Source organism: Vitis vinifera, chromosome 8, assembly GCF_030704535.1.
Source record: "Vitis vinifera cultivar Pinot Noir 40024 chromosome 8, ASM3070453v1".
Lineage (NCBI taxonomy): Eukaryota > Viridiplantae > Streptophyta > Magnoliopsida > Vitales > Vitaceae > Vitis > Vitis vinifera.
This window is the reverse complement of record NC_081812.1, coordinates 18896516-18924111: the sequence shown is the minus strand read 5'-3', so window position 1 is coordinate 18924111 and position 27596 is coordinate 18896516. Positions and strand designations below refer to the sequence as shown.

The window sequence follows — 27596 nt, the reverse complement described above, 5'->3', positions numbered from 1 at the left end:
AAAATTCATAAGATTGATTCAACAAAAAAACGACGATCAGAGTTTCATTATGAAGTTTAGAGCTGCTTGTTAAATGTAAAAGATGTTAAGGAGATGGATCCGCCTTTGTTTCATTTAGCTTCCCCCTCGTGACGCCTTTTCCCTTTCAAAAGTCGTTTTATCGTCTTATGATTCTTATCGTCAATAGACCGGGCCGAAGGCCCAATCAAGGGTCCAGCCCAAAAAGTGGGTCCAACCCATGAACATGATCGAGGAGGGGAAGGAGTGTCGTCCATGTACTCTGTGTGCGCAATGTGCATGCATTCAGCATTTTCCAATAAAAGAAAGGGACAATACCTCGATAAAAGAAGTCACGTGAAGGCACGTGAGATAGGCGTAAGGACTCGCGTGCCGGCGTGCTCGCCTTTATCCTACAAAATGTTTTAAAAAAATGCGAATAAAAGAAAAAGTAAGGTTGGGGTGGGTGGGTCCCATGTGAGCAGCTGTCTCTTCTGCAAATATCTGACATGTGTGTCAGTGACCTATGACTAAGCCCTCACCTCCATAGACATGTGACGCCCTATTATATTATTGACTTAAAGACGAATCAGGTGACGTGGATCACTTACCTGGGCCCCACTCCCATCCGTACCCTCATTCGATCCAAGATGTTTTTTTTGCTCCCCACCTGTCATTTATTTTCTCTCTCTTTCTCATCTGCAAAATTACTTATCTACCCATATACAGCTGGCCTTCTTTGGTTTTTTTTTCTTACTTTATTATATATGGAAAAATCCACTTTGTAAAATGTAGAGCGAGGCCCCACTCACTCTCTCCCAATTCCCAAATTGAAATGGCCTTGGAAAATGCGTGGTTGCATTAGTACAAGTCTACAAGAAAGGTTACTCGCAAAGCTTTGTCACTGTATATTTATTATTACAATTGAAAAAGTGACTACTCTACAAATGTGACAAAAGGTCACGCAGGTCTAGTAATCAATGTTCGCTATTTGATTATTATTTCTTACTATGTAAAAAAAAATCATAGGAAGGATAAGGGTTGAGGTTTCCAAGTCATTGGAGAGGAGTGAGGAGGCATTGCTCTATAATAATATTGAATATGATCCTAAGTTGAAACTCGGCTTTTTTATTGACCATCGGATAATGGGTCTTCCCCAAGTTAGAGAATGGACAAAAGTTGCTTTAGTTTTGAGATAAGAGCGAAGGGAGTTGAGTGGTTGCTTGACTTATATTTGCTTCCACGGACTGCAAAACGTACGTGTGGGAATGGGGTTGAGAGGTGAGTTGAAACTTGAAAGTCGAAAGTTGGAAAGAGAGTTCCTGGTGAGACTGGCATTGCATGTGGGTGGGAGTCACAATTCAGAAGCGTAGAAGGAGGGAATAGAGGTGAAGGAAGAAGGGGCAAAGAGTAGAGACAGTGCGTTGGGGGAAGTGAATGGTCACGTCATTCACTAAACGGTAGTTGGTCACATCAGTCAAAGCTCCCACCACCACCACCACCACCACTCCCCTCCCACTGCTACCCTTCTATGCCTTTGCTTTTCTGACACTTTTCGGATGTTTGATTCTCCCAATTTATTTACCTCCTTGCCCTTATCTTTACCTTCACTTTTCCTTGTGCTGGTTGGTGAGAGACCGGGGTTTAGGCCATCGCTTCTTTGTTATCCATGACTTTCGTTTCTAAATTTCATTACCACCATTAACCAACATCATGTGTAGGAAAAGAATCTCTGGCGTGACTGTATGAGTCAAAACACAAAGAGGATTGCAATTTTGCTTTTTGTTTGATGCCAAATATAGTATGCTTTGATCTGGGTGGTGATGCTACACGAAATTAGTTTGTTTTATATGTAAATAGTTTCATCAAAACCTATTCCATTGCATAAATGAACTAAATCATACTCAAAAAAATTAAAATCAGAATTAACTATACGGTACAGTGTTAAATGCTTTATGTATATGATAAATATATTATATATGAAAGGTGTAATGGGTTATACGCTGAAAGAAGGAAGAAGTAAGAAAGAGGGAAAAGGTCGGTGGAAAAGTCACGTAAATAGAAAGGAGAGGACAGGGCATCTGTGTAAATTGAGAAGTAAACGTTGCCATTATTGGGAACAGAGGAGTGGAGCCCACTTGTGGCTTAGTTAGTAGTTACCAACTGGAAGCCAGCGGGTGTGGCTCGGGGTTTAGTTTCAAAAACCAGTTACATGGGCTGGTCCGACAATCTTAGCTGGGGCCAGCCCAGGTGGTTGGGGAGTGGAAATTGGAAAAGAAGAGGGGGAGTTTAGGCTTTAACCCTAATGCTGGTTGCCTCTCACTTGTTCCATTCCCAAAGCAAAAGGTAGAGAGAGAGAGAGAGACAGAAACACTGCAGGTTTTACCTTGTCTCAATATATGTGAAGATTAGGCTAAATAGTTAATTAATTTTAATGAGATTGAGATCAGGATATTTTTAATTTGAAAAAAACAATTTTTTAATCAGCTGTCTTGTCTGACTGTCTTTTTCTCAAGTGCCTCAGGCTTCTCCACTGGCCACAAACAAACTTAGCAGGCTTTCGTGTCAGACGCTTCTCTCTGGGGTTTCTGCAAAAGATATAAAGAGCCCACAAGAAGTCTCTGCAAAAGCTTTTACAAACTTTCTCTTCACATACCCAACATAACAGATCAAAGCTATTAAACCAACCAGGCCAACAAGTAACTAGAGACTAAAACTCCCCCATCTCTTTCTCTCTTTTCTCTCTCATGTCCATGGATTTCCATCTGAAGCAATGGAGAAACCAGCATGAGTCAGAAGAAGCACCTTCTGGAAAGATGCCTAGACTTCTCCTTGATCAACAACCATCTGGGTCTGCTCTTCCATTGTTTGTACCTGAACCCAACAGCAAGATCAGCAACCTGTCAGCATTTCCAGATTCAACAACAACTGCTACCAGATTTTCCAGTAAGATCTGTATTCCTTTTCTTCTATCCCTCCCTTTTTTTATTCTTGTCATCTGTTGTGGCAGAACAACTCAGAAAGCTTGGTTCCCGGTATGGAAAAGTTTCTGGGTTTCTTGTTTCCAGGTTTGCTTCTAACTTACCTTTCTTCTTCTCCCTTTTTGTTTGGTGGTGTGCTTTTGGTTTGCTAGAAACTGGAGGAAGTTACTTCAGCTTGGCCCAGTGGCAGGAACTTGAGCTGCAGGCTTTGATCTTCAGGCACATGTTAGCTGGTGCTGCTGTGCCTCCTGAACTCCTTCAGCTAATCAAGAAAAGCCTTCTTAACCATCCTCCATACTACCTCCAGCACCCTCTTCAACATTACCAGCATTATCAGCCTGCTTGTAAGTGGTCTCGGTTTTCCTCTCCTTTCCAACATCTTCCTGACCGGTAGATTCTCCCAGGATTATTTTTGCAATTTCTTTTCTTTTTGACAATAAACCTTTCATGTTGTTGGTACTTGGTAAATATATATGTTGTAATCGTTTGCTAATTGATGATGGAGTTCTTTTTTATGGGCATGGGATTTCTCTTCTTATATTTTCTCTACTCACCTGAATGATATCTTCACTCACTCACTCACAATCAACTCTACAAAGCTCCATTTCTTGAACTATTTTGGGCTCGGTTACATAAATCCTAGTCTCACGTTGACCCTGATTTTGTTGTATCACTTTGAAATGGTATTCTCGATTTATAACCGAAATGCGTGTATTACATTATACATGTATGTAATAGCGTAGTGACTAGGCATTTCAAATGTTAGCAAGCATAGATTTATAGATGGCTGTCGAACATGGGGCTTTGTTTAAACATGCTGTATTTGCAGTGTTGCAATCAGGGTACTGGGGAAGAGCTGCAATGGATCCGGAGCCCGGGCGTTGCCGAAGAACAGACGGTAAAAAATGGAGGTGCTCAAGGGACGTGGTAACTGGTCAGAAGTACTGCGAGCGCCACATGCACCGTGGCCGAAACCGTTCAAGAAAGCCTGTGGAAATCCCCACACCCGCTGCCGCGGGTGGTGGTGGTGGTGCTGCTGTTGCTTCTGTTGGGGCCCTCAAATCCACTACTGCTGCCATCGCTGCTCAGCCCTTAACGACCGTAGCTGGTGGGACTCATTTCGCACTTTCCGGGCCACCGCCTTCCATTGATCTGTTGCACCTCAATCGGAGGTATGCTTAATCTCTCTGCTTACAGTTCATATGGATTGTAATATGGTGCTTATAAGGCTAAAATATTGACTATAGAAGTTGAAATAGCCCATGACCATGGGACTGTTGATATTATGTATTGTACTTACTAATTATGGTTGTGGGGTGTTTCTTTGTAACTTTGGATTTGATATTAATCTGAATGTGGGTGGGTTTTTGGCCAACAAAATCTCCATGGTAGGACCCTACTGAAGGACTGCCCAAGCTGTTTCAAATCTGGGAAAGAGCTTTGGATTCTGCTGAAACTGATCCCAACCACTTCTTTTTAGCACAACAGCATAGTGCTTTGCTTGTGTCCTACTGCCTTTCCCCCCCTCTTTTTTTATGCTCTTTACTTGATTTTTGCTCCATGTTCTTTGTTTTTGGTGCAGCCCCCCAGAACCAAAAACTGAAAACAAGGGTCTTTTTGAGCATCGAACTGAGAATGTTTCTGGGGATGGTAGATCTGATGGACGAGTCCTACGGCATTTTTTTGACGATTGGCCAAGATCAATCCAAGAACCTGACAATGCCGCCAATGGAAGCAATAACAGCCAGGCAACCTCTTCCACATACCTCTCCATGTCCATTCTTGGGCACCACTCATCCGACGTGTCGTTGAAACTGTCCACTGGTAACGGAGATGAGCAAAGCCCCCAAGATGTAAATGCTGAGAGGGAGAGGCCCCAACTAAATTGGGCTGCAGGTTGGGGGACACACCAGTCGGCCCAAATGGGGGGACCCCTTGCTGAGGCGCTGAGGTCCGCAACATCCAATTCATCACCAACCAGCGTTCTACATCAGTTGCCTCGGGGCACAGCCTCAGATACTAGCTATGTTAGCACCTAAACTTTGTTGCTGATCCCTTCATTTCAGAAGGGATGGTTTTCCTCTTTATTTTATTTATTTTTTGTTTTCTTTAAAAAAAATCTTCCTTTGTTGTGAAACAATTAATCATCCCGTGTATAAATTGAATGATTCTGCTTTTTATTGCATATGATTTATTGTGTGCCATGTCTCCATGCATCATCCTTATGCTGCATAACCACATTCAAATGTCTGATAAGGAGGGAGATTGTGTCCCAATGGGGAAGGAATTGAATAGAATGCAAAATTTATTAACCATTTTTTAGTCTACTCAGGATGAAAACGAGCTAGGAAGCAAAAACTCTGTAGCATCAGTCACCCATATAATTGGGAATAAGGCGTTAATTATGATGCAAGCGAGAGACTAGTTGTGTCAAGGCCGCCCCATTGTATGTCTGTCTTGCCCTGGACCAATTCGCGTGAGCTCTATTCTTCAAGTTCTTTTTGGCAGAATAGAGAGAATTTTGACAGTGAATCTCAGGATTATGGACCCATAGAGATGATTTTTAAGAAAGTGAATGGTTACGTTCATGAGCCCAAACCCAACAATTGAAGCACAAAAAAATCCGTGGTTTGCATGCCTTTATTCCTCCCTTTTATTGAGATCTACTTCCACAGGACAGACAACATTGTATTGACACGTGAAAGAAAGCCTTAATACCCTCTCCCAAATACATGTCAGCTTTTAGTATGACAGCCTGCACATAAACAATAAAAAGTTCAAAACCAGCATGTGAGGGGCGTCCTAACTTCAACTCCTGTAGAAAGTCAGACGTTGGTTCACCTATGAACCTGGTTTAGAGACAACCTACTGTTTTAGGACTTGACCTAATTAACCTGCATGGCCACAAACCAACATAACCAAGAGTCACAAACCAAAGTTAAGCCTGCATCAAGAAAAATTCGCCTGATGATTGGGCTGGCATGCAGGACAGGTGAGACAAAGGTCATTGAACCGAAAAGGGTGGAAAAGAACACATCAGACAAGCAAGCATTGTTCTGCCCAATACAGGGTGTCAGTACTAGGCATTCCATTATAAGCACCCGTAATTGCAAAATTACAAAAATCCAAGGCATTTCATTATAAATAATGCGGCGTGCTATACACTGAAACCTATCCCGCAGAAATCTATAGCAACCACCATGGTTTTAGCTGGCAAGATGATACCTTACAAACATTTACACAATGCCATGTTGCTCCTCCGCTTACAAGACTGGTATTCCAATGCTGCTCACACTTTTCAACTCTGCATGCATGTATGTACACCCTTCATTTTTGTCATCTTGGTTATTCTGTCTCCAGGATGCTGACACTAATGGGCAGCAACGTAAATCTGCAAGGACAGACACCACAGCAATTGCAACTTTTAATTATAGGAATCATTCAGTTCTAGGAATCAGGGTGCCGCAAACATATTGTAATGACATTCTTACATCGAGAAGCTTTATTAAGATAGTTTCAGCCCTTGACAGGTTCCAATTCTTTGTCAGGGGCATAGACCACTACTGTTCTACAAGGTGCATATATCAGGAAGGAATGAGGTCTGTCATCATACCATCCATCCTGCAGAAGAGCCGTTAAGATATGAAAACCTCTACATTCCATAAAGTTCAGATATATTCAGGTATTCTTACAGACATAGTTTTGTGAGTGAATTTCCTTACAGAGCTGAAGTATTCTGCATTATGGTCTAGTCTATTGAAGCCTCCAAACAACAAAAGATCCGAATCTAAGACAATCTGGAAGAAGAAACACAGCTTAGATTTACTTCATAGTTGGAGAAACATAGATTGCACGTTTAAATGAAAGTACAATATCAGAAGAGGAATAATAGATAGGATTAAGATGGAACAAACACAAACAGGTAGCATCTACAATGATAACCCTTCAGTCCGTGTCTTATAAAGATCAATCATTCTGGTCAATATAGCTCTTATACCACAAGGCCATTTGAAAGTATTATTTCAGAAAAAGGCACCCTTACTGGTTAAGGATGATCATTACATTATATTTCATACACTTCAGGATACAACTAAAATTTTATGGTCCCTTTAAAAGCAACTTCAAGTATGAATTCCAATGGCTTCGGGAATGATATTGAGTCACAAGGACTACCGTCCTTGCAATTATTTAATTAACAGAGGGCATAGTATTACTCTGGACCCATTGGCAACAAGGGTGGCTTTGGTGGATCTATGTCATCATAAAACATCAGTAGCTAACTTACTGACATAAAACATATGGTAACAAGTTATGACATAAAACATCTGGTACAAGTTATGACATAAAACATATAGCAACAAGTTATGAACATGAATCCTGGAGATCTGAATGAATGGGATTCATGTAGTTTAGCTTGGATTAAACCTTTGCTGAGTTGAGTTGCCAGCACATAAAATGTGAAAAGGAAAAAAGAACAAACATGCAAACTAGCTCAAGAGGATATCAAAGAAAAAATTGGGGACCATACCTTATACTTTCCTGGCTTTAAGCAGCCTACTCTGTAAGCTGAATAGCTGTTAGTCCAATGAAAGTTGAAGACAAAAACTAGGTCCCCCTTCTCAAAGACAACAATCCTATCTCCTTCATCCTTCCTTGATATATATTGGTGCTCTGAAGTCATGAACTGCATGAACAGTTAGTGAATCATAGTCAATGCTAATCTATAATAAGCAATTTTATAGAAATATTCTACATCATAAAATTTTGTAATTATTTCAAAATCCCAGAAAACATATAGGTTGTAATATGAAGTACATTATAATCTTAGGACATTAGCAACTGAAGCAAAACTAGATATTTGGTTACACATGATGCATACGCCATATTTTTCTTCAAGATGCTGCATTGCCTGATCAAATTCTTGCAGTCCACGATACCTTAGATACTCTGCATCCCCCTGGTTATACATAAATAATAATTATTTTAAAATTAAAAACAAGAAAAAGAAAAGGAAGAAGGAAAGCCATGTATTTTCTCTACAACCCCATACTAGGAAAATTAGCATATAAGATGCTTATTGCAAATTTAACACTGCCTTAATCTTAGAAAGTAGTAGGAAAAGAAGGACACGAAGAATCTATTCTCTTGTTTGGTTCGCCATCCAAATTTCTAAGGAAAATTAATACTTATGCATTTTCCATTCTTTATCCATTCAAAGAGGAAAAAATTTAAAGAAGGATAAAAGAAAAAAAAAATTGAGCTTAAATGTATTTTCTTTATTTCCCTTTGCTCTTCTTTCCTTTACTTTGTCCTCTTTATTTTCCTTCCCTTCATCATTCTCATCAAAGTTTCCATAATCCAACAGACTCTATTGGTACAATTTAACAAATGAACTTCAAGAAAAAAAAATCCCTGTTTTATTTTTTATTTTCTATTTTTTACAAGGGAATATCAACATTAATAAGTACCTCAAATGAAATGTAAATGATATGAATAAGAAAGTTCCGGCTATATTACCAATACATGAGTCTAATAATCCTTTTACTCTTAAGGAATAGTCGATATTTGTCTCTTAAACTCCTATTTAAAATGAAACCAACATGGACGAAGGCCATGCTACTCTCAAATTTTCAGCTTTTGAAAGTGCAATCTTGTCATTAAATTTCCACTAGCTTAGAGGAACTTAGTGCTATAAATTTTCCAGACAATTTTACAACAAAAACTCATTCACTGACAGGGTTCAAGTTTACAAAAACGGAAACATTAATTCTTAGTTGTTTAGGATGCAAACAGGAATTACAGGATTTTCGATATCGTTTCTCATACTCGAACATTCAATTCTCTTTAACATTAAAAAACCACAACTGAAACAATACCTTCAGGTTAAAAAATGGCAGCCCATCTCTTCTCACTATATTTTAAACAGTTGATTCTCCTCTTACTGATCCTATTTGTCATAATTGAATGTTCTGATAATTTTTGTTGCTTCTTTAATTGAGTCCTTCAAACAAAGAACACACACAAAGGGAACTTCAAAATTATTATTGATCTGATATTAATTTCAGGTCTATCCAGTGCACAATTCGCTCTATCCTTTGACACTGAATATATAATTCTAAAATGAAAATAAAATATTATCTACTAAAAGATGACAACAAAGTCCAATCCCCTTATTCAAAACTATAGGCCAGAGAGGATGATGCACAAATTCAAGTGAACCCACAGGATTAGCATGCTCTCCCGAACACTGACTTAGTAATAAAAGCTTATGGCAGAAACTTACTAGATCAAACCGGCGCCGGCATTTATCAAAACTGAAATTGTTCCCAAGAATTCTTTTGCCATTAGGAAGATGTTGATCACCCCTTGGAAAATCTATCCACTCTGATAAAAGAAATAACGTAGGATAAATAATCACAACTGATTCAAAAATATATTTCGAATGATATAAACACTAGCAAGAATCATTACTTTGGGAATGCAAATAAAATAATTGACTTTATTCTTTTACCAGGATGTCCAAATTCGTTTCCCATGAAATTCAGGTATCCTTCTCCCCCTAAGCCCATGGTAATAAGTCTGATCATTTTGTGTAATGCTATTCCACGATCTATAGCAGGAGTTGTTGGCCTATCCAAAGCCATGAATTCATACATATCCTGAAAAATAAATTCCATAATATAAGATTAAAATGTCAAAATATATAGGCCTGTCATATGCACTTTTGGTAGCATAAACACACTGTAACTATCTTGACCATTACAGACAGCAGGTACAGAAAAAATAAAAATAAGAAAAGAAAAGCAGCAAACCAGAAAAATATATAGTACAAATACAAGAATGAATGTCCTGTTCAAGATGAAGTCAATTTACTTTCTAAGGAACCATAGTCAATATGTGGATGTTCCAGAATAGTTATGCATTGAGCATGTCTACCTTAGAAACAAAACACCCAAGTACTTACCTTGAAAAATTATTTTACCCATTTCTCCTTTTAATGATCAATTTCTAATCTTTTAATACATTTTAAACAATTAATATAATAAACTTTTTTAACCAAAAAAAAAAAAAGAAAAACCTCAATTTGATTTTTCTTAAAAATTATGGAAAATAGTTAAATATGTATGTATCGTTGTATTGTTATATCATGTATCGTATATATATCATAAGATACACTTTAAGATAAGATACGAATTACCATACGTATTGATGTCCATAAAAAGGTTATCATATTGTTATATTTCATCGTGTATTATAAGTTTTTAACAACCATGATATTCTAAGCCAATTCTTTTTCAGCTTCTTCTACTAATTGGATGTTTTTCCTACCAGAACTCAAGTCTTAGGATGAAGGCCTTCTAGTGATTTGAATAAAATAAGAAAATTAATACCAATGATATGTTTGGGACTCTGGCTCCTCCTCCCCTTCTCTAAAATCAAGAAGTGTGACAATAGTGATAATATTTCATTAAAGGGTATTGGTGGCCTTTGAGAATGCCAAATTCTCTGGTGTGTGGCTGGCCTCACTTTGGTTGAACTATTTTGTGGGAGATGAATGCCATGATGCTTAAGACAAGTGGAAGTTTAACGGGTATACGGGACTCAACCTTTTTTTATTTTTATTTTTATAATTAGGACTCAACTTATTTTTATAGTTCTTTGTGGAACTCGGTCACCCATGTGTTTGTGAATACCCTTTTGACTTGTCAATGCAAGACAAAAATCTCATTTATAGATCTAAGTTCTCATCAACTAATTCCTTTGTAGGTATCCTTTTGAGCTTGTTGAAGCAGATTGGACTCTTATTTGTAGATTTTCAAGAGGTTAAGCAAGGAAACTCAACCTGAATGGATTTTGCCTCCAATAGATTCCTTTTAGCTAAAGACAAGTATTCATGTAACTTGAGATAGCTTAGGTTTAAAAGAGTATTTAAAGATCACTGTGGTATAATGCTAAGAGCTTTTTCTAAATTGGCAAGAGAATGCATAGTTATTGAGGCAAAGATGCAAGCTTTTCAGCGAGTCTTGTAGGATTAAGCTTTAAGCCTTTCACCTTTTGATATTGAGGTTGACTCTATTATTCCAAAAGGCCAAGCAATTGATATCCTTTGTAAGGGTCTCTTTACCCATCTAGGTTGTGTACTGCAGTTTTGGAATATACTTTGTTTTTGTTTTGGTTTCCTTTTTAACTTCTTTGTACTCACAAAATTCAATGAGATGAACGTATTTGTGATGCAAGATTGTAAAAAGTTCCAGCACTATAGAAGTTTTTCTTTATTGAATAATAAGATAAGAAATCAAAGAAGATAAAGAAAAGAAAAGATATATCCTTGGTAATCATAAAAAAAAAAAACCCTAGAAAATCACACCTAGGGCTTTCTAAACAATCTCACCAAGGGAAAGGCAACCAAGCCTTAATAATAGCTACTCAATTCTCAATAAATATTATCAACAAAAAAACAACTACATAGGTATATATAGACTCATGGAACTCCTTTCCCTAATAAGACTAAGACTCTATTTCCAAACCAATTCTAATAAAGTAAAGAAAAAAAAAAAAGGGTTCCAACTAAAACTATGAAATGCTAAAATTACAAAACTACTTTTGTTGAACATTCTTCCTTTTTCTTTTGGTCTTCATTGGGTGTTTTCCACACTGTTCCTCAATTTGTTTTTAATTTAGAAAAAGTAAATGCATAAGAGCACAAATTTTCAGAAGTTGTGTTTATAAAGATTACCACTCTTTTTTGCAAGGAAGAAAAGAAAGATTTTGAAAGTGTCCACGGAATTTTTTTTAATGAGAACAAAAAAAAAAAATGATATAAGAAGAATTTTTTTTCCACCATCAAAATACCTCAAAGTCTAGATATTTAGAGTGAAAACATAAGGGTGATTTTGGGTACATCACTTCACTAAATGGAGCAAATAACTAACTAGTATATCATGAAAGACATTGACACTGCCTAGCAAAGTAACAAAGATGCCTAAGGCTTTTCCTCACTTTTCTTCCATTTCTTTCTTTGTATAACATTTTAAAGTAAGGAAACTACCATAGCGTTCTTTTCTTTTTTCTTCCCCTCCTCTCTTTTCTTTTCCTTTTCCTTCTCTATTTGAATCACAAACCATATAGAGTGTAAATTTATTTTTTTTGCTTGCAATCTACCTCTACTATAGTTTCTAGATTTCAGAATAAAACAAGTTTTCGGATTCCTCTAACACTGCATTGACAGGTCAACAAAGGGCAGCATGTGCACCATGGTGCTGACATAAACAACCCCATTAAGACCAAAAAAAACCTTTATTTGTGTCACAAACTAAATGCAGTGTAACAAATTTTCTTCTAATCTACCTATTCAATCCCCCTACCCCCCATTACATTCCATGTAGGAATGAACCGTGTAAAAGACATGGCTGTCAACATGAGACATGCAATTAAAGTATATGATGGTAGTGTCTGAATCCTTGTATTTTTTAAAGTTTAAATGACAAAACTCAGATTCTTCTAATCCCAACTTTGTACTTATGTCAGATGGAAGTATTAATATTAATTTAACCATATGCATTTCCAAAATAGGCTACATTATTCTGCATATATGTCCCAAGAGTTGCACAATTGATCCAGGGCACATAAGTGGTACTGGATCAAGCTGTGGTGAGTAAATATTTGCCTTAAATATCTTGACTGAAAAGGCTACATTATCGTTCATACATGTTTCAAGAGTTGCACACTTGATTGAGTGCACGAGTGGAACTGGATTGAGCCGTTAAGTAAATACTCATCTTAAGCATCCTGGTTGAAAGTAGACATATCCCTCCAAATTCTAGCATTAGCCTCATAAATAAATAAATAAATAATAAAAAATAAAAAATTCTACCATGCATATATGTTTCTTGAGTTGCACACTTGATCCAACACACATTAGTAGTAAAGGATCAAGCTGTTTGGTAACTAACAAAATATCCATCTCAAGGTTTTTTATTGAAACTAAAATTATGTACCTCCAAATTACAGCAACACGCTCATGAAAAAAAGTTATACCAATTCAAGAAAAACATAAATTAATATGCATGCATTAAAATTTTCCCACTGAGTTGCGAACTCTACAGAGTAAAATGTTGCACAAATGGTGTTAATTTGTTAATGAAAACGACATTAAGAGTAACCTGCTAATATGGATGAACACAAGTCAGTAACGACCACAGGAGCAAAAATATGTCAAACAAATGTATGCAAAAGATCTTACTTCTAAACTATAAAATGAAACATATCTGATTTTGATATTTTTGAGACATGTTTATGCATATTCTATGGTCGGTGATATGCACAATATAGATGAGATCTTTCCTTATATTATTAGTAAGAACTTGTATAACCTTGTCCATTAACCAAAATGCAATGGTTTTGTCACCAACTAGAGCTTGGTCATGACTTTCAGCATAAGCAACACATTTTTCCAACCACCTTCTATTGGTGAGCGTGTGAATAATGTCACCCATTTTCCAATATTCATCAGGTTTCCTGCATCATAGCATTTGCATGTGAAATGAATTATAATAACATGAAGGAAAAAATTAATAAACTATGGTAAAACAACTCTTTCTTGACCTGGTATACCAAATCCATCGTGCAATGTGCTTCTAACATCACCTATCACAGCAGCATGAATTATTGACTTTAAAAGACAATAGCCTAGTAACTATTATATGTTTGACCAGAAACAATCAGAATAGGAACATAGAAACCGGAACTGATCACAGGTTGTTTGTTTTTCTACCCAAGATGAGAGTAAAATACATAAAACACAAATAGAGAATTCTAGAATTACTACTAAAAGTAGAATTGTTTTCTTTTGAATTTTAATCTTTTGAACAGGAACTTCACTAAACATTTTTATGAATCACAAGTTTTTAGAAACCTTTTCATTAACTTTTTCACATTCAGAATTGCCCTAGCTGATGCAATATAAAATAGAATATACTTTATTACTTTTTCTATTGTCTTATATTTCATTTTTCTTTAGAATTTGAGTTTTATATAAATGATGAACCTAAATCATTTTTCTTTTTTTTTATCAGTAAGAAAATATGTATATTGCAAAAGAGGTGCTAAAGAAGCGACTCAAATAGATACAGAGAAGAACAACTCACCCCCTTACAAAAGAACCCAAACCACTAAGAGAGCACAAAAAAAACCCTCTTCCTTAATGCATACACACCCATTCAATAAAATCTATTAAGGTTGAAGGCCATGATGAACCTAAATCATTATCTTATCCTTCTAGAACTATGTTTGCAAACTTTAATATACCTATTTCAATAGGACTATAAAAAGTTACTACTTCTAAGGTATCATTTTGTTAAATAATAAAACATTGTGTCAACGTATTTGTGTATTGGCAATTCCAGGTCAAAATTCCCATTGTGTCTCTTAGCTCACACTCTTCAAATCCTTCCTTGGACACTTGCCCTTACCAAATTGAGGAGTGTTTGCCTTGAGAGAAAATCGCTTGGGTTTGAGTTGAAAATCAATTTTTGAGTGAGAAATTTTTATTCCAAATGGGTTTGATCCATTGAGTTGTTCATTCGTGCTCTCATATTCAACATATTTAGGGTAAAACCCAAGTTTCTTCTTGTGTGGACTCAAGAAGAGGCCGAGATCAAAGCTTAGTGGATTTCAAGTATTTTCCGAAAGAAGAAAGGTGGAAGCTGGAGCTCGAAGGTTCTAGGCAACTGGTTTAGGAGAGGATAGAAGGCTTTGGTTAGGTAAAACCTTGCACTTAGCTAATTTTTCTTCATAGTAGATTATTTAATTGCTTGAAATCCATATTTTTTTTTTTTTTTCTCTTCGAAGTTTCTCCATGTTAAAAAATTGGTGTCATTGTCTCTCTATTTTATCGTCTTTTGATTAGCTTTTCATTAGCTTATGATATTTTCATTAAGTTATATTGAATGTTTAATTGAACCATGAGCTGATATTTGTTATTGGAGCTTTGAAAGAACAATATATATATATGTCCAGGGGCATGTGAAAATGAGTGTTTGTGTTGATGCGATGTCTTATATATGATGTTTGGGGAGGGTCGTTTCATTTGCATGTGACTTGCATTGAATAACTTGTTTGGGAGAGTGTTGGTGCATCCATTGTTGCTTGTGATTTGCTTGTTTGTTCATAGGATTGAAAGAAAAAGAAGATCAATTTATAAAGGAAAAACAGGGGAATTATAAGCATGTATGAGATGCTATCTCTACTTGTTTTAAAAACACCCATTCACTTATCCCACCCTTCACCCCTCTAGGTGTTATCCATAGGTGAGATTCATCTTCACACTGCTCAACCTGAATTTAATTTGAGGCTAGAAAATAAAAAGATGAAGAGGGGAAGAAGAAAGAAGACAATGAGTTTTCAGAGGCCTACTTAAGAAGCTCAATCCATTTATCAGCAATGGCCATATGTAAGCGATAATCAAATCCCACACCACCATCTTGAACAGGAATACAGAATGCTGGCATTCCGCTCACCTGCAAAATGGAAATAATTGCATCATAAACAGAAAACCAATTCCTTGGATTAGCATCCATAGACAGATTCTTAGTGCATTAGAAAAAAATCACTATTTTATTTCATGTTCTTATTTTCCCTTTTTATTTCATGTCAACTTTTTCCTTAAACAACCAAAACCCCTATCTCAATAAAATAAATAACAGTCCACAACCACCATGACTTTTTTTCTATTTTCCTTTCCCTTTTTCTCTTTCTTTTCCCTCCCCTTTTAAAAAAGGATGAGAAGGTTTAAAGTTTGGCTCCTCTGTATTAACTCTCTTCCACTTAATTTCCTCATTGACCCATTGAATGCACTCCAAATGAGGGGTTATTGAAATAAAAAATTGATATGCAGTCTCATCCTAATTCCAGCACTGGATTTCAATAACCCTGGGGTGCGATGCATTCAAGGGTGCCCATTAATAGAATATTAGGTATGTAGTTTATGCAACAACATCTGTGAATTCAATCCGAATAAGAGTTCATTTTAGTTTGTTATACCAGAGGATCCTAACATGAGATTCTAGATTCTGTAGAGAGATGTGCAAGGTCTTGAAAAATCAAGGAGCCAAAGACAAGTTTCAGGTGCTTTGAACAATACGTACATCTTCACCAATAGTAACAGCCTCAGGGAAGAGCCCATGAATAAGATCATTAACGAGCATTAGATAAACCATGGCATCTACATCGGTAGCATATCCAAAATATTCGTTGTAGTTTCCAGTAAATTCTACCTAACAGCAAGCACATAAATAAATGCTGTAAGACCCAGGCTGCAGTAGAACATAGAATCAAATATTCATATAGAACGCAACCTCAGCAACCCAAGTAACAGGGTATCAACTATAATAATGGAATATCCATCAATATATCCATATCAACATCCATGAATACCAATAGATATTTCAATCAATATTTTTAAAAATCAGAAACATCAAACAACAAGCATTAATCTTTATGGCATACTAAGGCTTGTTTGGTATTGTAGCAGCTTTTAGGAAAATCACTTGATGTGCTGAAAGAAAAATCAATTGTAACAAGAAACAATTGAGTATTTGGTAAAACATGATTGCAAACCTGATGAGAGGTTCGAAAATAACATTTAAGTGATGTCACCATAATATGTAATGACTAAAATAGGGCCGTTAAAAGTTTAAACAACTTTCTTTAATTGGATATAAAAATCAACCTTTAATTAAATAAATCATCGTGTTATTTAAAAATCAATTTTTACAATTATTTAAAAACTTTTTTTTCTGTATTTTCATTTTTATTTTTTATTTTTTTTTGTAGGCATAATAGGTAATTTAAATTAAAAGATCAATAATAGAGCAACTAGATATGATGATGACCCAATGGAGGGTCCTACTAATGACAGTGATGATCAGGGGCGGAGCTAGAAAAAAGATTCAGGGGGAGCAATATGAGAGAGATTACTTTATGTGGGGGGAGGGCAAAATGTAAGTCAAAAAGCAATATTTGGCTTATTAGGTGGTTAGTTTCTATTTTTTGCATGATAATTTTTTTATTTTTCAGGGGGTGGCTGTGCCCCCTCTAAGCCCTAGCTAAATCCACCACTGGTGATGATAGTGCTGAAGATTATTTAATGAAGACATGAAAGAGAATTGGATTTAGAAGAGAGAAAAATGAACTAAATTAGAATTCTTGACAATGACATATAATTAATTTGGTAATTATGAATCATATTATTTTACTATTATTAAATTTTATGTTATTAGTGTTTTTCCGATTTTTAAGAATTTTTTATTTTTTTATTTTTTTATTTGTTATTGTTTACTTATTTATTTTTAAAGTTAAGGCTTACACCTTGTTCCACTTTGACGTTTACACCTCATTTAATTTATTAAAAACACATAAACACTACCTTAGGCTTCTAAAACATTGCTCAATTCAACAATGTAAAGAACATACAAGAAAAAGTAAAAAACAAGTACATTATATTTTGTACAAATTATAATAAAGCTCTTACTTTGTCCATTATTTAAAATTTTTACACTCTAAAGCATAAGTAAATGTGCCTCAAATAATAAATTCACTCAAACATACAAGTAGTTGTGTCCTTGTGTCAAGATTCTCCGAAGTTCGTCAAAAATCTTAGGCTATGTTTGGTTCCCATAAAGTACTAAGGAAAGAAAAAAAAATGCTAAAAAAAACGATTTTCTCATGTTTAGTTGTCCCATGGAAAATGCCAAAGAAAATCAAATATAATTAAAATTAATTAGAAACTTATGTGTTTTCAAATTATGTAATCTTTATATGGAAAAGTTAAAATAAATTAAATGAGTTTGAAGTAGAATATAAAAATAACTTATTGATTTTAAATATATTTTTCCTTTTTTTTCACTTTTTCTTTCCTTCTATTTTTCCCCTCTATTTTCTTTCCCTTGCATTTTCCTTTAATTTTTTTGGGAACCAAACATAACCTTAAAGTTGTGTAAACAAGCAACACTTTTGTCTATGCCCATAGCTCATAGCTTAGATGTCTATGACATACTTAAGAGTCAACATTACAAATATCATAACTTAAGATAAATTTCTAATTTTTTATTATAGAATGGATCCCTTCTCTTGCTATTGAAGACTCTTATCACCTAGTAGACAAGTTATTGAAGCAAAGGTACCTAGACCTAGGTACAAATTGCTCTGTTAAGGATTCCTCTCTCTTGGTACCATAGAATCTTATTAACCAATAAGACAAGCTACCAAGGAAATGGTGCATGGACCTAGACAAGAGATATTCTCTCCCTTGAAAGGTCGAAAGAAGATAAAGGAGAAGCCCTCCTCACAACTACATGCTTCTTGACACAAGTAAGCACATAAGTGTATTTCCTTGAGGAGAAACCCTCCCTCTTAAGAGAATTTTGCACATGCTATCAAGTTATTATACCACACCAAGAAGCATATAGGTATGTTTCTCAAAGCACATAGATAACACCTGCAATCCATGGTGTGTGTACATCATGGAAGTCACACCATCAAATCTGAACCCGTCAAACTTGTACTCATCTAGCCACCATCTTGCATTTGAAAGAAGGAATCTCAGTACCTAAAACAAAGAGACAATTAATCCCTACAACAAAAAACAATAAGAGCATAAAGGGCAAAACACTATTTCTTGAACTTTGGCATCAAAGCACATACTTCCCAGCTTCCGTAATTAAAAAGGCGAGAATCCCACATCCAGTGGTAACCCCTTGATCCAGAATGGAAATAGTGACTATCAGTTCCATCAAACCTGTTTAGCCCATCTAGCACATTATTTGATGCGTGGCTGGTGCACAAAATATTTGGAGTTAGTAAATAGATGGGAAATATTACCAAGAAAAGAGAATTGATTGAATCTTCTACCAAAAGATCCTTGAAAAAACATAAAAAGGATCAGCATTTGAGAAAATCCTCTTTTCGTGAAGCTGATCAAAACTCACCCAACGTTTGTTTCACAATACATAGAACAAACTGCTGCTAGAATTCCCATCAAGATTGTAGGCATCAATGGTTTTTTATTATTGGACTATAAATTTCAATCAAATGACCATTCAAAAAGCAATTATCAGTATATTCTATCAGGTTCCAGGCAAGCAGCAAGATCACTGAACAGTGAAACCACTAAACTTTTTTCTTTTCCATTTTGTTTCTAATGTTAGCCCTGATAAGAGGAGGTTGACACCACTTATTAGAAAAATAATCAATAAAGTAGGATAATCATTAGAGTAGGTCTATGACATATGGGAAGCCTCAAAGCAATTCTCATATAATTGTTATTATTTGCAGCTACTATTCCTACCTAACATGGTTGATCATCCACAAGTGACAAGGGGTGATTCACAGATCAGCAATGAGAAATCTTTTCATGCTTATAAATCTTTTTTTTTTTTTGATAGGTAATTTTCATGCTTATAAAATCACTCAAACATAAAAGTATTTCATGAAAAGAAAATACCGTGGCAAAACACTGAAAGCCATATGAAGCTGTTCAAATTTATTTTGGTAAATTTTACTTCTTGAAAAGAAAAAGAGTCTCACTGATCGTTTCCAGCACTTAAACCCAAGACAAAGGAGTAATTTTAGAAATAAAATCTAGGAATGGTGTGAAGAAGGATTTCACCCATCTTTTTTCCATAGCAAGATTAGGTTTTTGCCAGATATGTGGTGCAAGGAGAGTCGCTCAAAAGAGGATTTTCCCAGTCCTTTTTGCCATAGCAAGAAATAAAGCAGCTACAGTGGTGGAGTATATGTGTGCGAGGTAGGACTAACTTTTTTTGGAATCTTTGCTTCATTGAACTTTTCAGGTGGTTAATGCAAGAGCTGCTGAGTAGGATCTATGGAGTCAAGGTGGGGAAGTCTGGGTTTGGACCAAGGGTAAGAAGTTCATAATGACTGTTTTTTATAATTTGTTGGAGAAAGTATGAAAGGGTTTTTTTTCCTCAAAGGAGTTCCACCAAGGTCACTTTCCTTATATGGATAGTGACTGGGATAGGATCTCACATTAAGCCATTGAGTAAAAAAGACAGAACTGACATTCTAACAGGTGCAGCATGTATAAGAGGATGCAGAGTCAGTTCAACGCTAGTTACATTGTTGAGTAGCAACACACTAATGGTTGTTTCCTTTTCAACTTGGGGTTATGTGAGTGCTTCCAAGGAAAGCTGAACACTTGATTTCAGAATGGCATGGGAGGTTTATATTTAGGTGAAAGCCTAAGTGGAAAGAAGACAACTTTTGCTGTGCACATGCTTAAATTTCAACTTCTGGGTTGTTTGCACTCCTGAGTCTTGGATTCTTGAACATATGTACCCGCATTGTTTCCTACAACTTACTATTGGTTGTTTTATTTCTTACGCTCTCTAAGATGTCTTTGGGTTGCACCACTTGTTTTGTGCCCTTGATCATCTAAATGATCTATTAATTAAGAAGCACGTCTAGAAATGGCTACCATGATGTTCAGTACTCACTTTTAAGGTTTTTAAGTGCTTTTTATCTTTTTCTTTTTTTTTTTTATCTCATAATTATCTGAAATTTAGGTTAACTATTAGATCATGTTATGCATCTAAGTGTTTTTATTTATTTAATAAGTGTTTTCACTTAATTTATCAACATTTTTTCCAAGTTAAATCAATCTGTATATTTCCATCCTGATTTCTAATTGCCCATTTCCCTCCTAAGGACACCCTGACGACCATTTATTGCAGATTTCTATTGCCAGAAAATCAGCCAAAGAAGCTCTAACAGCCAGAAAATCTACATGAGATGCTCCCGCCTTTGTACCTTTGGGAACAAAAGCCAACAATTAGATGTGTACAGTTACAGATTGTCATCATTGATGCGGTGTCTGATAATTCTTCATAGACCAGCCCACTGAATTGAAAATTTCACTTTCCTAGACTCTATAAATCAAATCATAAAAACTTGGTCATAACCCTACAGATGTCTTATGTAAAAAATTTATATAATTCTATTTTCAAAAGGAGCATCAAACCCATATCACAAGTTCAATTCTAATAACTTTTGCTTAAGGCAGCTTACTATAGAAACTCCTCTAAAGGATATATTTCTTGAAAACCAATATCAAGTGCTTGACAAATTATTCCAATAATTTGCATCTAAAAAATTAGTCATTACCTATGCACAATATCCATGAGAACAAGCAAACCTAGCTCATGAGCTTTATCTATCAAAGACTTAAGATCATCAGGAGTTCCACAGCGACTACTGGGTGCAAAAAAGTTTGTGACATGGTACCTGTGTAAAATAAATGAGAATTTGGAATCTTCAGTTAAAAGTAAAGAAAAAACCCAATTAAAAAAAAAAAATAATGCCTGATCTATCTACTAAAAGAAGAGGCGAAACCATGAAAGCAAGCATTTTGACAAACATGAACACATAAGACACCAATAAATCAAAGTTTATACTGGAAAAAGAATTACCCAAAGCTGCCATAATAGGAATGCTCCTGAATTGCCATTATCTGGACAGCATTATAACCAAGCCTTTTGATGCGAGGTAGCACATCATCTCTAAAGTTGGCATATGTGTTGACTACTGGCTCCTACATCTCAAAGTCAACAGTAAAATGAGTATTAAAAAATTCTATGCATAATTGAAAGCATAAGGATGAGGGGTAGGGTGGATATTTAAATTTTTCCAATTTGATTGATTGATGAGTTTTTTTTTTCTTTTATTGGTAATTTTTCTTCTTCCCCTTTTTCTTCTTTTATCCTTGCTGGGACTCCAACCTGGAATCTCACACATCCCTAGCTCAATCCCTTACAACTTGGCCATTATTACATGTAATAATGTTAACAGTTTAGAAAAACTGGAAGTTTGACACAGTTACTTAAAAGGAGGACATATTCACAAGTCACAGATATTTCTTATATCTGTTACATTATAAAATGATGCTTAATATATAAGAGCAGATAGAGAAGAACTCATTAAGATGATAAAAGGTACATATAGTACAACTAATCGACTTGTTGACAGTACAAGAACCAAAACCAAAGTGGCTTGGTCATTTTATCAGAAACTTCTAACAAAAGATAGATAATCTTAGAACATACTAAGAAAATTCTGTCATTAGTTGGAGAAAAACCAAAAAGTTGGCATATTGATGTGAAAAACCAACAAGTTTCCTTCTTGCAAACACAAAACTTTGTTTTTCTTACTTTAATTGTGAATGCGTCTGTGTCAAAGAGCATATTGTAGAATCTTTGAGAGAATGGAACTTCAAACTCTTAAATCGGGCTACAATTTGTTTCAAGTTTCTATTTGTATGAGTCTTAACACTGTGAGGGAGCAGGAAACACACAAAAACCCAAGAAATTTCTGGACCTATAGAGAGGAAACTAACGAAGAAAGTAATAACTCTACAATAGGCTCTATAATAGGAAGCCAATACATGTGTTTTCCATGCATATGCATACTCTTCTTTTAAGTGCCCAAACAATTGAATTATATGAGTGAGAGAACAATCATATCATCTCAACAAATGCACCAAACACCAATATCATATTATGTTTCTTGTTGAATATAATGTATTTATAGTATATTATCTTTCCTTGTTAATATAGGTCACATATATGGTAGTTAGGACTCCTAGCCTTGTATATATATATCTCTCAATTGTAAGTAGACATCACATGAATGAGAATTAAGGTTTTTCTCCTTTCTCTCTCTCTTTCAACATGGTATCAGAGCCAAGGAAGAAAACCTAATTCTTTCCTGTTTCCCGTGTCATCAACTCCGGGAAACCTTCCGGTGACTGTGTTTCTTTCCGGTCACCCTCCCCATCTCCCAACACTTTCCGGTCAGTCGGATCATCGTTAGAAACCACTCACCGCCGGCGAAATTTTCCGGCGAACTTTTCCGGCGACCTATTTTTCCGACACTGACCAAACCAGAAGGAGCGCCTGGAGGAGATCTCCAACTTTTGTGAAGGCACCGGCATCAAAAGAGGATCCACGCGCCGTCCACGCGCCATTTTCCGGCCGGCGACTGCATCTCACTCGCCGGCGCGTGAGGCCTTTTCCGGCGACGCGCCTCCTCCAGCCTCGCCTGCCGCCGACCAGCATCCCTACCTACCTGGTTCTCCCATCCGAGCCCTGCACGTACCTCTTTTGGGGATTTTTGTCTCCGTCAGCCCTCCAAACAGCCTTTCCGGCGAAGTTCCGGCTACTTTCTCTCCACCCCAATCCCTGCACGTGCCTTGGGAAGTGTTCTTCTACCTTTCTGGTGGTACCACGTCGCGATCTGAGGTCGTCTCCCTTTTTCGGTGGTGCCACGCTGCAATCTGAAGCCGTATTAGGGCTCTCTTCGATCCAAATACGTGAATATGACCACCAAAAATCAGATCTTTACCTCTGTTATCTCTGGATCTCCTATGATTACCTCAGAGAAATTGGTTGGCAGTGAAAATTATCTTTCCTAGTCTGCCTCTGTTGAACTTTGGTTTATGGGTCAAAGATATGAGGATCACTTGGTTACCCAGGAGGCAGATATCCCTGAGGTTGACCGCGTACAGTGGAGGAAGATAGATGCACAGTTATGTAGTGTATTATGGCAATCGGTTGATCCTCGGATTCTTCTTCATCTTCAGGCCTATAAAACTTGTTTTAAATTTTGGACTCAGGCCAAAGGATTATACACGAATGATATCCAGTGTCTTTATAAGGTGGCTTCTGCTATTGTCCATCTCAGCCAACAAGACTTGAATCTATCTACTTATATTGGTCAGATTGCCTCTCTTAAGGAGCAGTTCTTGACTGTGATGCCTCTTACTCCTGATGTTGGGGCTCAACAAACACAGCTTGACAAGTTCTTCATGGTCCTTACTCTTATTGGCCTTCGTCCGGATCTTGAGCCTATTCGTGATCAGATTCTTGGTAGTTCATCAGTTCCATCCTTGGATGATGTGTTTGCTCGCCTCCTCCGTATCTCGTCCACTCAGACTTTGCCATCTGATAGCGCTTCAGATTCTTCTGTGTTAGTTTCTCAAACTACCTCTCGAGGAGGACGCAGTGGTACCCGAGGTAGAGGCCAACGTCCTCATTGCACCTATTGCAATAAACTTGGCCACACTCGCGATCGTTGCTATCAGTTACATGGAAGACCTCCTCGCACTGCCCATATGGCCCAGTCCTCTGATTCTCCGCTGCCTCAGCCTCTGAGCTCCTCCGCATCTCAGACATCTCAGGCTTCTATTGCCTCTGTTGCCCAACCTGGTAATGCCTCTGCCTGCCTTACCCACACATCTTCTCTTGGACCCTGGATTCTAGATTCTGGAGCATCTGATCACCTATCTGGTAATAAGGATCTTTTCTCCTCTATTACTACTACCTCTGATTTACCTACTGTTACCTTAGCTAATGGTTCTCAAACTGTGGCTAAAGGTATTGGTTTGGCCCTTCCTCTGCCTTCTCTACCTCTCACTTCTGTCCTTTATACTCCTGAATGTCCTTTTAATCTTATTTCCATCAGCAAAATCACTCGTACTCTTAATTATTCTATTACCTTTTCTGATAAATTTGTGACCTTGCAGGACCGGAGTACGGGGAAGACGATTGGCATAGGACGTGAGTCTCAAGGCCTCTATCACCTCACCTCAGATTCATCTCCTGCAGTTTGCATTTCCACTGATGCTCCTCTCCTCATTCACAATCGTCTGGGCCACCCTAGTCTCTCCAAGTTCCAGAAGATGGTTCCTCGTTTTTCCACTTTGTCGTCGCTTCCGTGTGAGTCATGTCAGCTTGGGAAACATACTCGTGTCTCGTTCCCAAAGCGTTTGAATAATCGGGCAAAGTCTCCTTTTGAGCTTGTCCACACTGATGTTTGGGGTCCTTGTCGGACTGCGTCTACTTTAGGATTTCAATATTTTGTCACTTTCATTGATGACTATTCTCGATGTACTTGGTTATTTTTAATGAAAAATCGAGCTGAGTTATTCTCTATTTTCCATAAATTTTATACTGAAATCCAAACTCAATTCAATATTTCTATTCGTGTGTTACACAGTGACAATGCCAGGGAATATTTTTCAGCCCAATTTACTTCGTTTATGTCTCATCATGGGATTCTTCATCAGTCTTCTTGTGCTCATACTCCTCAACAAAATGGGGTAGCTGAACGCAAGAATCGACATCTTGTTGAGACAGCTCGTACTCTCCTCCTCCATAGTCACGTTCCTTTTCGTTTTTGGGGGGACGCTGTTCTTACCGCTTGTTATTTGATTAATCGTATGCCCTCCTCTGTCTTACACGATCAGATTCCTCACTCCCTTCTTTTCCCTGACCAACCACTTTATTTCCTTCCTCCTCGTGTCTTTGGTTGTACTTGCTTTGTTCATATTCTCACTCCTGGACAGGACAAGCTTTCCGCCAAAGCCATGAAGTGCCTCTTCTTGGGATATTCCAGACTTCAGAAGGGTTATCGTTGTTATTCCCTTGAGACTCATCGATACTTTATCTCGCTGATGTCACCTTCTTTGAGGACTCACCATTCTTTTCCACCACTTCTGAGTCTCTTCCTGTTTCTGAAGTCTTGCCCATTCCCATTGTCTCCCCACCTGATGCTATGCCCCCTCGACCACTTCAGGTTTATCATCGTCGCCCTCGTGTCGTTGCTCCTCTTCCTTTTCCTGAGGCACCTGCTGACTCACTTCCTATCCCTTCGGCTTCACCTGCCCCGGCTCTGCCTTCTCCTAATGACTTACCCATTGCTGTTCGGAAAGGTACTCGCTCTACTCGTAATCCTCATCCTATTTACAATTTTTTGAGTTATCATCGATTATCTTCACCCTATTCTGCTTTTGTTTCTGCTATATCCTCTGTTTCTCTTCCAAAGAGCACCCATGAAGCTCTTTCCCATCCAGGCTGGCGACTGGCAATGGTGGATGAAATGGCTGCTCTGCACTCTAATGGCACTTGGGATCTTGTTGTTTTACCCTCTGGTAAATCTACAGTTGGTTGTCGTTGGGTCTATGCAGTTAAGGTTGGTCCTGATGGTCAGGTTGATCGCCTTAAGGCCCGCTTAGTTGCTAAAGGCTATACTCAAGTTTATGGTTCTGATTATGGTGACACATTCTCAACTGTTGCCAAGATTGCTTCTGTCCGCTTGCTTCTCTCCATGGCTGCTATGTGTTCTTGGCCTCTTTATCAGTTGGATATTAAAAATGCCTTCCTTCATGGTGATCTTGCCGAAGAAGTTTATATGGAGCAACCTCCTGGTTTTGTTGCTCAGGGGGAGTCTGGTTTAGTGTGCAGGTTACGTCGTTCTCTATATGGCTTGAAACAATCTCCTCGAGCATGGTTTAGCCGTTTTAGTTCTGTTGTTCAAGAGTTTGGCATGCTTCGCAGTATAGCAGACCATTCAGTTTTTTATCATCATAACTCCTTGGGGCAGTGTATTTATCTGGTTGTTTATGTGGACGACATCGTCATTACAGGCAGTGATCAGGATGGTATTCAGAAACTAAAGCAACATCTTTTTACCCACTTTCAGACCAAAGACTTGGGGAAACTCAAGTATTTCTTGGGAATTGAGATAGCTCAATCCAGTTCTGGTGTGGTCCTTTCCCAAAGGAAGTATGCTTTAGACATCCTGGAAGAAACCGGTATGTTAGACTGTAAACCGGTAGACACACCTATGGATCCGAATGTCAAACTTGTACCAGGACAGGGGGAGCCTTTAGGAGACCCCGGGAGATATCAACGGCTCGTAGGTAAATTGAACTATCTCACCATTACTTTTCCTGTGAGTGTTGTTAGTCAATTCCTACAGTCACCATGTGATAGCCATTGGGATGCCGTAATCCGTATTCTTCGATATATCAAAAGTACACCAGGCCAAGGTGTATTGTACGAGAACAGAGGTCATACTCAAGTTGTTGGTTACACAGATGCAGATTGGGCTGGCTCACCCACAGATAGACGTTCCACTTCAGGGTACTGTGTTTTTATTGGAGGTAATCTAATATCTTGGAAGAGTAAGAAACAAGATGTAGTGGCCAGATCTAGCGCTGAAGCCGAGTATCGAGCTATGGCTTTGGCAACATGTGAACTCATATGGTTGAGACATCTTCTTCAGGAGTTGAGATTTGGAAAGGATGAACAGATGAAACTCATCTGTGATAACCAGGCCGCATTACATATTGCATCCAATCCAGTCTTTCATGAAAGGACCAAGCATATTGAAGTTGACTGTCATTTCATTAGAGAGAAGATCGCATCAGGATGTGTTGCTACAAGTTTTGTCAATTCAAATGATCAACTAGCAGACATCTTCACTAAATCTCTCAGAGGTCCTAGGATTAAATATATTTGTAACAAGCTTGGTGCATATGACGTATATGCTCCAGCTTGAGGGGGAGTGTTGAATATAATGTATTTATAGTATATTATCTTTCCTTGTTAATATAGGTCACATGTATGGTAGTTAGGACTCCTAGCCTTGTATATATATATCTCTCAATTGTAAGTAGACATCACATGAATGAGAATTAAGGTTTTTCTCCTTTCTCTCTCTCTTTCAACATTTCTTATTAAAGGGCAAACTTGAGGTAGTTTG

At 37.3% G+C, this 27596-nt stretch overlaps 2 protein-coding genes across 3 annotated transcripts in view; one reads left to right on the top strand and one right to left on the bottom strand.

The window, feature by feature from the left end:
- The first annotated feature begins 2560 nt into the window (after positions 1-2560).
- On the top strand, positions 2561-5163 carry LOC100249368 (growth-regulating factor 3). Its single transcript, XM_002277197.5, has 4 exons — positions 2561-2943; positions 3131-3322; positions 3808-4150; positions 4561-5163. The coding sequence occupies exons 1-4, from the start codon at positions 2745-2747 to the stop codon at positions 5015-5017; spliced, it is 1191 nt and encodes a 396-aa protein (XP_002277233.3). The 5' UTR covers positions 2561-2744; the 3' UTR covers positions 5018-5163.
- An 808-nt stretch (positions 5164-5971) lies between these two features.
- Positions 5972-27596, bottom strand: part of LOC100254475 (1,4-alpha-glucan-branching enzyme 2-2, chloroplastic/amyloplastic) — a 44580-nt gene continuing 22955 nt past the window's right edge. For both annotated transcript variants that reach the window (XM_010655748.3, XM_010655749.3), the window contains 14 exons: positions 21464-21585; positions 21159-21278; positions 18681-18810; positions 18475-18585; positions 16124-16252; positions 15393-15496; positions 13352-13496; positions 9490-9637; positions 9262-9362; positions 7858-7935; positions 7507-7662; positions 6701-6775; positions 6470-6599; positions 5972-6369 (listed from right to left, as the gene is read on the bottom strand). In XM_010655748.3, the coding sequence (XP_010654050.1) occupies positions 6495-6599; positions 6701-6775; positions 7507-7662; positions 7858-7935; positions 9262-9362; positions 9490-9637; positions 13352-13496; positions 15393-15496; positions 16124-16252; positions 18475-18585; positions 18681-18810; positions 21159-21278; positions 21464-21585 (1524 nt within the window). In that variant the 3' untranslated portion in view covers positions 5972-6369; positions 6470-6494. The remainder of the gene's footprint in view (positions 6370-6469; positions 6600-6700; positions 6776-7506; positions 7663-7857; positions 7936-9261; positions 9363-9489; positions 9638-13351; positions 13497-15392; positions 15497-16123; positions 16253-18474; positions 18586-18680; positions 18811-21158; positions 21279-21463; positions 21586-27596) is intronic.

Bases quoted from the DNA above. Each gene is read 5' to 3' on its own strand.
- LOC100249368 (XM_002277197.5), top strand. From the start codon at position 2,745: ATGTCCATGGATTTCCATCTGAAGCAATGGAGAAACCAGCATGAGTCA. The intron at 2,944-3,130 runs GTAAGATCTGTA...TTGGTTTGCTAG, and splicing joins AACTGCTACCAGATTTTCCA to AAACTGGAGGAAGTTACTTC. The intron at 3,323-3,807 runs GTAAGTGGTCTC...CTGTATTTGCAG, and splicing joins CCAGCATTATCAGCCTGCTT to TGTTGCAATCAGGGTACTGG.